Genomic DNA, 11,764 nt, shown 5'->3' with positions numbered 1-11,764 from the left:
GACACACAGCTTGAAACCGGGACAATCCCGTACAAAGCGGGACGTCTGGTAACTGTTCTATCGAGTAACACGAGCGGTGTGACTCCAATTATTTTCTATTTAGACATGGGGTGCGGAAATGAAGGATGACTCTTAAGCGCTGAAAAGTGATCATGTCCCAGATCATCCTGATTCACGATGACACAAACCCAAACATGTCGTAAATCGGGTTCGCAAATCTGCTTAAACTCACTCCCTCTGTGTCAAACCGCATTACGTCAAGCCCCGCAAGTCTCTGAGACGCGGCCCGGCACCATATCAAACAACCGCACTTTGAACCTGTTGCCTTGCCCCCACCCCCCTCCCCACCCAACACTTTTCCTCCAAACTCCACTAGACTCAAATCCTCCCGCTTTATTTTCAGCTTTATTGCCCGGACTCAAGGGCTGCAGGTGCACCGGCCACAAAAGGAGGAGAGAGGGAGACGAGGGGAGTTAGGAGAGGGGGGCGAGGCGGCGAGGGGGCGAGGGGTGGGAAAAAAGAATGGTCAGCCGGGAGATAAGAGAGGAAGGAACAACCCCCCTCACCCCAGCCCCCCCCAGCCTTCCCCCTGTTTAACCCCTACACCCCCTCCCACCTCGGCCCGCCCGCCCGCTGCCCCTTCCCCCAACACCTCCCTGTGTTTTGCTCGGCTGCCTTGCCACACGTGAGAGGAGTGCAAACAGCGAGTGGTGCTGCCTGGCGCTACCAGGGCTTCCTGGGCCCATGTGGCCCATGTGGCAGGGGCCAGGCCAGCCATGCGGCAGGAGGGGCCCTTTCTCTTCTGGACCGGCAGAGGACCAGTAATGACTGTGGGCTGCAGCTGTGCCCACTGAGGCCTGCCCCGCTCTGGCCCCCTCAACCTCTCCCCACAACTTTCCCTTTGTCCCGCCGGCCTTTTCCACTGTCCTCAGAATACAACAAGCACCTTGCAAATTATGACAGCGGCCGGTTTGCTTCGCTGTCGGCCTCCTCTGTTGGAAATCTATTCAATAAATGACTGGGAATTAGATTAAGATTATCATTAATATTACTGGTCTAGAGTTATTACAGCCTTTTTAAATCACTTTTCTCATCAAGTAAATCACAAGTCAGCCGGCTATCTCTTTGTGAATCTCTTTGTGTATTATTGAGCAGCACAGGAAATAAAAAAGTGTAGCAGCAATGTCACAAAAGAGGTTGTAAGATATGAGATGTGTTTTTTGTGGGTTAAATGAGTCACAGATTTTTAGGAAAGGGGGTGGAAACTATGCAGCAGTCATGCACGTGACAGCTGGAAGAACCGGTAACTGGAGAGGGAATACGTTGATATATTGTAATGGCTGTGTCTCTGCTTCCAACCATCTACACCTCTACACCTTTCAAGGAACAACAGAGTACACAAATACTACACAGCTGGTACATATAGGCTACGACTCCTCTCTCTCTTTCTCTCCCTCTGCCTCTTTCTCTCACCGCTCCGTCTCTCGCTCTTTCTGTCTCGCCTCGTTCTTTCTATCTCACTCGTTATTTCTCATTTCAGCTCAGTCCCTGTTTTCTCCACGAAAGAAATACAATAATAATGCAGACTTGTCCCACGTTGCTGGCGCTCTCCCATGCGCGGAACACACCCTCGGAGACAGGAATAACAGGCCACTCCAGAGCATGATACATCGGAGACGCAATGGCACCAAGCAGGAACGATAACAATTTAGCATCTCCTTCCCTCTGTCTTTAATCCCCGACCACTCCGCCGTCAGCTACTATTTACACCAAGCACAAGTCAAGACTAAAAGCAGAATGTGGACTTTATTAGCTTTGAACAGCCAAAGTCCTCTGGAAAACCATGAAGTGTGGAGGGAGCTTCGTATTGAAAGGGGATTGAAATTTACATGACAACTTAGGAAAAAAATGCTTTTTTATTACTCATTCATCCCCTAAATCACTTGGCTCCCCCACTCCTTTCCTCTGCCGGGGCTATTAAATCACCATCTTGACCCTGTGACCTAGGGCCACAGCCATAAAGAGCCCCCTGTGGGTCAGAGGCCTGATTGTAACATTTGAATATGAAATGGTCTGGTCCCTCGGTCGGGCCTGGAAACAGCCCCATGCAATGAGGCACAGGCCAACGCCAGGGAGAGAGAGGCCTATCCTGGCACCGCCAGGCCTGGAGGCTCCTTCTCTCCCTCTCTCTTTCTATCGCTCCTCTCATTTACTTGGACTTGAGAGAAGTAGAGAACCGGGGGATGGTGGGTGGGGGGGGGGGGGGGGGGGGTTGAGCGAGAGTGAGGGAGAGGAGAAAGAGAGGGCAGACATTTGAATAAGACAAGAGGCGATCACTGTTTGCATGACAAAGAAGCCCGCCATCTCTCCTGATTGGTGTCACAGCACGGCACTAAAGCCATGCGGGACCCCCGAGTGGGGTGATGTGCGGAGCGCAGGCATGTTTATGCATCCAAGGTGTGAAATTTGGGAGGGGTACGAGGAGAGGGGAGGTGGGAGGAGGAGGGGATGGGGGGCATCATCAAGTTTTGCGTCGAACAGGAGTTTATAGTTCTTTTAACACAAAACTAATGTTAAATCACTACAATTAAGCCCGGAAATTCGCGTTCTTTGCACAATATCTAATATCAAAAGCGGATAAATACTGGCAGACAGCTGTAGAGGCGTCCATCGAGGGACACAGCAAAGCTGACGGATCATTGTACAAAAATATCCCGGAATCAACACAAAGTTTGGAGCTACTTTCTACAGTTTAAATCACATTATTTTCAAATCTTTCTTTCCGCACCCTACACAGGTGTGGAGTGGTGTTCTCCACCTGTAGACCTGTCGGACCGGAATCGCGTTGACTATCACGGCCCTAATGGTCCAAGTGGGGTAGGTGGGGTTATACATCCAGAGGTGTGAAGCGCTTTCCACACCCCTACCCCACCCACCCCACCCAACCCAGGCCCTCCCTTATCTGCCCCATTGTTCCCCATTGGACTGTTAGCAGAGCTATCGTGCACTGCAGGTGGAACCCTGGCACCACCACCGAGACCATCAACAACCCATCAACCCATCAACCCAAAGTTCCAGACACAACCCTCCGCACGCACGCACGCATGCATGCACGCACACACGCACGTACGCACACACGCACGCACGCATGCACACACACAAACACACACACACACACACACACACACACACACACACACACACACACACATACACTCACCTCCCCTCAGTTTCATGGGAACCCGGGACAATACAACTATAGACAGGAGAGGGGGATCATATAGGGAAGACAAATTCGATGGCCGTGGAGCGGATTTCACAGCTCAATAAGTCTGGACAATTTATTTACAATCCCCATTATTGAACTTCCCATGGGACGAGGTGTATGCATAAATATGGATGCATTTTCACAAAGATGGAGAATCGGGCTGAACGGGAGATTAAGCGGGGTCCTGGTCTGCTGGGGAGATGCCGCTCAATCAGTGACACATACTGAACCCCAAAACACTACAGGGGACGAACAAATGAATGAAGAAGATGAAGCAGATGAGGGGAGTGCGACCGAGATTTGCTTTGGTCACCGCACACTAAGTCACCCGTTGGGTTTCACCAGTAGTAGAATATGTACTCAGACCAATACCCTGACACAACATGACTCTAGTCAAAGTGGAAGTACCACATATATTTAAGCAAAATAATATAAATATATAAATATACAATAATATATTTATGTATATAGCTATTTAAGTATTTGCTCTTAAATGCCCTTAAAGTATTAAAAGTAAAAGTACTTAAAGCAGAATATACTTATTTCAGTAGGCCTACAGTACAGATACTTGAAATTTACTTAAACTTTCCACCACTGGGTTTCACGCACACATACACAAACACACAGACACACACACACACACACACACACACACACACACACACACACACACACACACCCACACACACACACACACACGCACACACACGTAACCGTGCACACCCACACCCCCTGCAGATAAAGGCTCCACGGGCTCATCTGGGCAGCACTGGCCCTCAGGGACACACCTCCGGGAACGCCGGCCTGACTAACTCACCATGGCAACTAATCAATAAGTGACAGAGTCAGTCAGAACTGAGCCATAGCCGAGGGTGTGTGCCCCCCCATGTTCCCAGGGTTACAGCCCCCCATAATCCCTCCCCCACCCTGGCCGACAACAGTATGTACTGTATCTGACTCATGTTACCGCCTGATTTTTTTTTCAATCGAAAACGTAAACGTCTGTTTATTTTTTTGCTTGTTAGAGAACACGTCTCTCTGTGAGATGTGTGCAATTAAGTGGTTCCATGCATGTGTGCAGCATTATTTTCAGCGTTTTTTTGTTTTTTTTTGTGGGGTGTGGGGGGTATTTTTTTCCAGCACGGCAGTGAGGGTAACAGGTTACAGGGGCGTTGAATAAAGACAGTCGCTGACAATTGGAATATGATCGGAGACAGCTGATGGTGCGGAGTCCCCACACAACCATTGTCTGACTGTCAATTTGTGTTCCTTCTCACTGTCCTCAACCAACACTAATCAATAACTGTGGCCTAGATGAGAGTCCTAATCTGCCCCTGACGCCCCCCCTTCCATCGCCCCGTGCCGCTTTGTCTCCTTACAATCCCATACTCAGCTCACTGTCCTTAGGCGTATGCGACACCGTGCAGCACAGACACTTGGCCCAATTTTCTCCGTTTCCAAGACGGATTGGAAGTGGGGTCAGAACTCCAGTTTGTGTGAATTAAAGAAAAAAAGCAGGCTACATGCTCCAGTGTCCATAGACAAAGTGCCGAGCCACAAATCTGGACCATCTGCGGCAGCCCCGCTTTCACACTCGACAGGCCTGTTCGGCGCCTGGGCTTTCCCTGACGTGCATTAGAGCCAACCGTTTGCATGTTATTGCCCTTACAGGTTAGTCAGGAGGAAGCTTCCTAATCCAGTTTCCCTCTCGGCGGTGTCTGTGTGTGTGCATGCACAGCTGCCTCTAACCACAATTACAGTAATTCTCAAAAACAAGTTAATGCGAACCTCCACATTGTGTAACTTCGACAAAAAAGTCAAAGAATCCACATTGGTAGACAACTCGAAAAATATGACGGCGGCAACCACAACACGGCATTGTCCCCTTTCAACCATTCGTGTGATTTGTGTTTGTTTTGCAGGGACAAAGACTGAAGCGAGGCGCGTTTCATATTTGACAAAAGTCTCATATTCACACGCACCTGCCGGGGCCAAAGCAAACACGTTGACAGAGTGAGACTCCTTAATGGATGACCCTCACATTGCAAACTAAGTCTGGGCAAACCCGGCGGCCGATGTGTTAACATGCTCAGGTAGAAAGGGATAGGCTCCACTCTGGGTGTTTTTCGGGGAGAGGTAACCCTGACGTGGCACTAACCTAGGTCAACCATGGCACCGACAGAGTGACTGACTCATGAAGGAGGCATGTAAATACATGCCAGGGCAGAAACATGGGGCATTGTGTTTCATCTCCTCATTTCATACAACAGGTTTTTTATTTTTGATTGATCTGATGAATTCATAAATGCTGTTGTAATTTGGCCTAATCATGCTGAATGAACCAAGGTAATCATGCAGGAACAAAAAAAACCAAAACTTCAGAAGAATCAACTAATCTGCTTCAACTAAATGTGTGGGCAGCGATGCCACTTCCTGGAATGCAATCCACATCTAAAAAAAAATGTAATGAGTTTTCGCAAAAATTCTCCAATTGCACAATAATGCCACATGTCACCTTTACTGAATATCAAAAAAAACAAAAAAACGTAATAGTACTCTCTGTTTCTTTCGGGAAACTTAGCCCCATGGCTTGCGTGTCTAAAGTCTACAAAGCCTTTAATTCAAATAATTTACTTTCCACTGACATAAATAAAAGGAACTAGCTGCAGGGACTGTGCAGCACCAAGAGCGGCGGAACACCTGCCTTTGAAGCCTTTTCCCTCTCGTCATTCCTTGTGGTTGTGTAAGGTGCAGTGATCGACCCACACCCGTCATTAAAGAGACATGTGCATTATGGAACAAGTCTGTCAGTGCTCGGATACGGCGAGGAACCGAAATCGTAAAAAATAAAAAAATAAAAAAATAAATAAAAAATTTAAAACAGTGTTAAAACACTTAAACACTTAAAAGAGAGGAGGTATGAAACAGTCGAATGCGATTATCCACCGTCTTCGGTGAAGGCTGGCAATCAGAGAGCGCGAGTGAGTGGAGACTTGAGAGAATGCTGCGCTGAAGTGGGATGGCTCTCAGTGGGTCAGCCCAGAAGCCCTGACCCCAGGAGGATTTGATGCCATTTTCCCACGCAGGGAGCCGACCTGAGAGGAGCTCGTTAACAACATCTGCCCTAGTTCAGGGAGATTAACCCCCCAATCCCCCCACCCCCTACGCACACACACACACACACACACACACACACACCCCAAAAAACACTCTGCTGTCAATCTCAGCACCTCACACGAGTCTCACCAATGTGGACAGGCCTGGCCAGGCTGGACAGGCCACTCAAGGGCCCCTCCAGGCCAGCGGAGCCCAAAGGGCCTCCTGCAGATCCTAGCCACAGCAGATCAATACATCCCCACTCTGGTATGCACGCACGCTACCCACTGGAGCATCTAAGCCTCCGCTCCCTGAATATCCGTGCCACCCCCTTCAAAACTCGAGGCTTTTGTTTTGGCGACATCGACGCAGACCCTTTGATCTTTTTTTACTCGTCCGATAACATAGATTTACCCCGGAGATTGTGCAGGTTTGTATTTGTGGAATAAGGTGTAGGTGTCCCCATGAAGCTGCTAAGCTGGTCGGGCGACAGAGGCAGCGATATCACCGACGTCACTCTCGTCTCGCGGATTTTTAAAAATGAGCTTTCCACGCCTCACACTGACGCGAGGAGGCGACGGCAGCCATTGGAACAAGATATGGAAGCGGTTGGACATGCCTAAACCTAATATGACACACGCCAAATAAAAACTATTGAAAAACTGAACCTCGCCCTGAGGTTTCCGACTCTCCCTTTCCCTTGAACGCTTAAGCCTGAAATACTCTCAAATACGTGCACTCAATGCAATGCGGTGGCAGAATCCAGCGAGAATCCGCTGAATCCGTGTTCTACAGGGCTATAATTAGGTTAGTTTTTGGAGAGGGGGTTAAACAAACAGGGCCTGTGAGGTCATAGGCAGATGGAAGTGGGGATAGGCCTGCACTTGCTGAGTGGGCACTGAGCTCCACATGACAGCGGAGAGAGAGAGGCCCTCTGGGTGCTTAGCGGATGGAGAGAGAGAGAGGGGGGAGAGGGGGGACGCAAGGCCAACAGGGATGGCCTCACTGCCAGAACATTCAAATACCATCAACAGCCATGCACGAGTCCGGTGATGCGTTTTCCCTCAAAAACAAGTTTTCACTCTCAGACCATCATCAGCATTGCCGCACATGTAGCTTCTAGAGCGGTAGAGTTTGGGGAAGCTGAGCTTTTTCTGGACAATTTGTCCATTTCGCTCGTTTTTGTGACCCCCCCGTCGCGAGCGGAACCTCATCGCGTTCCCATCGGAGCCGCATCGCAATTTCCGATCAAAAGGCCACACGGTGACTCCGATTGATTCTGCGTTCGGACGGACGGCTCAAAACCATTACTCTGTCCGGCAAACACCTCTGCGGCAGCGTGGCGAGGACGGGAAAAGCTACTTAATTGCAAAGAAATGAGTTGGAGAGGGTGATTAGCTGACGGGCGGCTGCTGGCGCGCTAGAGTGACTTAAGACCCTGTCAGTGAATGCAGGGAGGTCCAGATAATCTTTTCCTCCACAAAGGTGCGTGGGGGCTAATCCAGGTCGCTGTGCTGATCTGTGGATCAGATCCTACGGGGAGTGTGGGAAGGCCGCGCTGCACCGACCCTCTTGGTGGCCAGTGTTCGTTCCTGAATATTCTGCAACGGCATGCATATCTCATATCTATCTTTTTCAGGCAAAACTGAGCGTGTGTATTTGTCGGCCGCATGGTGTGTGTGTGTGTGCTCTGGAACGTATGGGACAATGTCCCTGAATAAATTTGATAATTGAACGGAAGTGGATTTCCAGAGTTTTACCAAGAAACATCCATCCTTATGAAAATGGCTTCAGTCAGCTCTAAATAATAAACAGCCAACCAAGGGGGGATGCGGAAGGCTGACCACAGGGCTGGCAAAATCTGCATTGTTCCAAACGCTTAAAACAGTGGCATCAGCACACCAAAAAGTGTCAATTTACCCAAATGAGGTGCATTGTATAGATCTTGCCGACAAAGCAGCATACTCCTTGACAATTATTGAAATAATTTTATATATATATATATAAATATATATTTTTTTAGACATAGACAACTAACTAAAATCATCCTGTTTATTTGCCCCGTTCAAAATATTTTTTCCCAATTTTGTTAAGCAAAACGCGTGACGGAAATTAAATCATGAAATTAAACAAAAAAACATTTTCGGCAATTCTGCTGCATTTTAATGTATTTTGTAAAAAAAAAAAAAAGAATATATGCTTTAGCTATGTTGACTTTTCCAATACTACAATGAGTGGGTGCAATCATTCTCTTGCTTCAACTGCTTTCTTTAGTTAATAGATAAAACCTATAAGGTATAATCAATAACTACTTTCTTAAATTGTTATTCTATGATATTGACTGTAAACTGCTTAATTCTAATGTTTTTTTTTTTGCATAATAACAAATACTGAGTTAAGTATAGAATGTAAATATACCGACAGCAGATTGAGGTATTAAATACATAAAAGATATTAGAATACAGCTCTCCTATTCAACCGTTGGCACAGTGCAAAGTAAACTTGAAAACTATAGTTTTAAGGTTTTAACTAATTATATATATATATAGATAGATCTTTAAAACACTAATTCTTATCAGTGCAGTTCACTTCTTAGAAAGACATGAAGATGCTTATTACATGTTTTAATAGGAATTACAATAAATTGAAATTCAACATTGACGCCGCTCCTAACAAACGTTAAGTAGACTACATTCAAACCTTCAAGTTGTTTTCTTCAGAAGATGTTGGATTATTATTATTATTATTATTATTATTATTATTTAAAAAAATAAATATTAAGCTGCATTTCACACTTCGTTTGACACTTCACAAACAATCACTTTGATTTTCAATTGATTACCCCTGATTGGCATCTCCATATGTGCTCAGTAACTCTGATAAGAATTTTTTTTACCAAACAATCTAAACTGCGGGTGGATAAGTAGGCTACAATTTGTTATTCACATTATGCTAAAAAAAGGGAAAAAAGGAAAAACAAGTCACAATCATGTTTCGTACAAATTTATTTATCATTTAAGAATAGAGGATGGTCTTGAAATAAGTAGAAACGTCAGTTTAAATAAACCTTTTCGTTCATGATGAGTACAGCCTAGACGTGACATCACAGAAACAGAAAACTTCACAAAAACAAAATAGAATATTCTCACGTGACAAACAAGAGGGTTCACGAGCTAAAAAAAATAATAATAAAATGAAATAAAGAAGAAAGAAAACATCTTACTATAAATAAAACGTATACTTGCGACCCGCACAGTCTTAACTGTTCATTAAAACCAAGGTCATGAGGGTGTGTGTGTGGAGGGGGGTGGGGGTGGGTGGGTGGGTGGGTGGTTGGGGACTACAAAAGATTTTGGACACAGCCGAAGACAAGCAACATCCTACAAAATTAAGTGTAAACATTTATGAACCAACTCTCCATCTCCATCCGTCTCTTTTTTTCTGAAATACAACAGCCTCTTCATAGAGAGAAAAATATGGCAATTATTTAAAATATAGAAGTCCAATTCTTCTACAGAAGTCGATTGCTTTAAAACTCGTGATGTAAGCCTCGCAATGCATTCTCTCTTTCTTTTTACTCTTGATGGGGCTCAACGTTCAGTTTCAGTTCAGTCCATGATATGTAAGTAGTAAAATTGACAACTCATTAAAATAAAATATAGTTGTTTTTTTTAACCAAAAAAAAAAACAACAAAAAAAAAACTACTGAACGTTGATTCTTTAGCAACCAACCAAAACAAAAGTTCAAGTATCCGAAGTACTTTGAAGTTTTTTTTTTTTAAGTCTTTATTCGATTATTTTTATTTGATTTTATTTTTCTCTCTCTCTCTTTTCTCTGCTCAGATGTGGGTGAGGGGTAGGGTCCCGTTGACGCCCGTCCCGGCGCTCTGATAGTGCGGGTGGACGCTGTGCAACCGGCTGCCCTGCAGGGATGAGTGCTCCGCGCTGTCCCCGCCGGGGGGCAGGTACATGCTGATCATGTCCCTCAGGTCCCCCAGGCAGGCCCTCTGCGAGTGGGACGTGATGGCCGGCGGCGGCGAGCTGGGCTCCGTCTTGCACACGGACGCCACGGAGCTCAGGCCCATGGCGCCGGAGCCCTGCTGCGTGTACGCCGGGGACATGCTGTACGTGGACGCCGCGTTCATGTAGGTCTGCGCCGTGGACATCATGGGGTACTGGAGCCCCGCCATCTCGTAGCGGTGCATCTGCTGGATCTGCGGGCTGTTCATGGCGTGGTGGTGCTGCGGGTAGGCCAGCTGGTCCTGCATCAGGGAGTAGGCGCCGTTCGTCCAGCCGTTCATGTGCGCGTAGCCGTCCATCCGCTGGCCCACGGAAACGGCGTTGCTGACCGGGTTAGCGCCGGGCGCCAGCAGCCCGCCGGGCAGGGAGTACTTGTCTTTCTTCAGCAGGGTCTTGGTCTTCCTGCGGGGACGGTATTTGTAATCCGGGTGCTCCTTCATGTGCATGGCGCGCAGCCGCTTGGCCTCATCGATGAAGGGTCGCTTCTCAGCGTCGGTCAGAAGTTTCCAGTCCGCCCCCAGCCTCTTGCTGATCTCCGAGTTGTGCATCTTGGGGTTCTCCTGCGCCATCTTCCTGCGCTGGCCCCGGGACCACACCATGAAGGCGTTCATGGGCCGCTTGACCCGGTCCTGGTCGTTGGCGCTGGAGGTCTTGGCGCCCGGCGCCGCGCCCGAGTTGGACTGGGGCAGCGGGGTCTTGATCTCGGTTTCCATCATGCTGTACATGGTCGCTCACGGATGGCACGTGGGAGAAAAAAAAAAACCAAAACAAAACAACAACAACAAAAAAAACCCTAAAAAAAAGTCGAATCAAAACACGCGGAGGAGACGCGGAGGTAGAGATGTACCGACCAGGATCATTAGGAGGAGGGAAAAAAAAAAGTTTTGTTTTCGCTGCCAAAAGATAGAACGGTGCGGGTGGGCGCAGTTCGGTGCTGATGGTGCCGGTGCTGATGGTGCCTCCGTCTCGCGGCTCCGTACCGCGCGGCTCTCGAACTCAACTCTGCAAACTCGTCCCGCAGGCTCTTGCGTTAATAGAGCTCGAGCCGTGTGACAGCGTGACAGCGAGGCGCCGCCAGCCAATCAGAGCGCGGCTCCCACAGCCACGCGCTGCCCGGCGCACCAACTGCCCCGCTCTGTTTTGGTCGGAGTCGGAGTAGTGGGAAGAAGGGTTTAAGTTTTTTTGTTTTTGTTTTTTGTTTTTAAACCGCACACTCCCGGAATCGAAATTTATATATATATATATATATATATAAAAATAAAAATGTAAAAAACTAGAAATATGGTGGATTGCGGAATGATTCTGAAGAGGAAGCGCGTTTTTGATTATGCTGAGTTATGTTATGCGCATACACATCATCGACCAGATGAACCTGCCGCA

At 47.4% G+C, this 11,764-nt stretch overlaps 1 protein-coding gene across 1 annotated transcript; it reads right to left on the bottom strand.

Annotated features, from left to right (window-relative positions):
* Positions 1 to 10,188: 10,188 nt before the first annotated feature.
* On the bottom strand, positions 10,189 to 11,267 carry sox3 (SRY-box transcription factor 3). Its single transcript, XM_080007801.1, has one exon. It carries the CDS (start codon positions 11,107 to 11,109, stop codon positions 10,204 to 10,206), a length of 906 nt encoding a protein of 301 aa, XP_079863927.1. The 5' UTR covers positions 11,110 to 11,267; the 3' UTR covers positions 10,189 to 10,203.
* Positions 11,268 to 11,764: the final 497 nt, after the last annotated feature.

This window comes from Zeus faber, assembly GCF_960531495.2.
Source record: "Zeus faber genome assembly, chromosome: 10".
NCBI classification, from domain to species: Eukaryota; Metazoa; Chordata; class Actinopteri; order Zeiformes; family Zeidae; genus Zeus; species Zeus faber.
The sequence above is the reverse complement of the archived record's forward strand: the minus strand, read 5'-3'. Positions and strand labels throughout refer to the sequence as shown.

What these genes read in the sequence shown, in the direction of transcription:
- sox3 (XM_080007801.1), bottom strand. Translation starts at nt 11,109, where the DNA reads ATGTACAGCATGATGGAAACCGAGATCAAGACCCCGCTGCCCCAGTCC.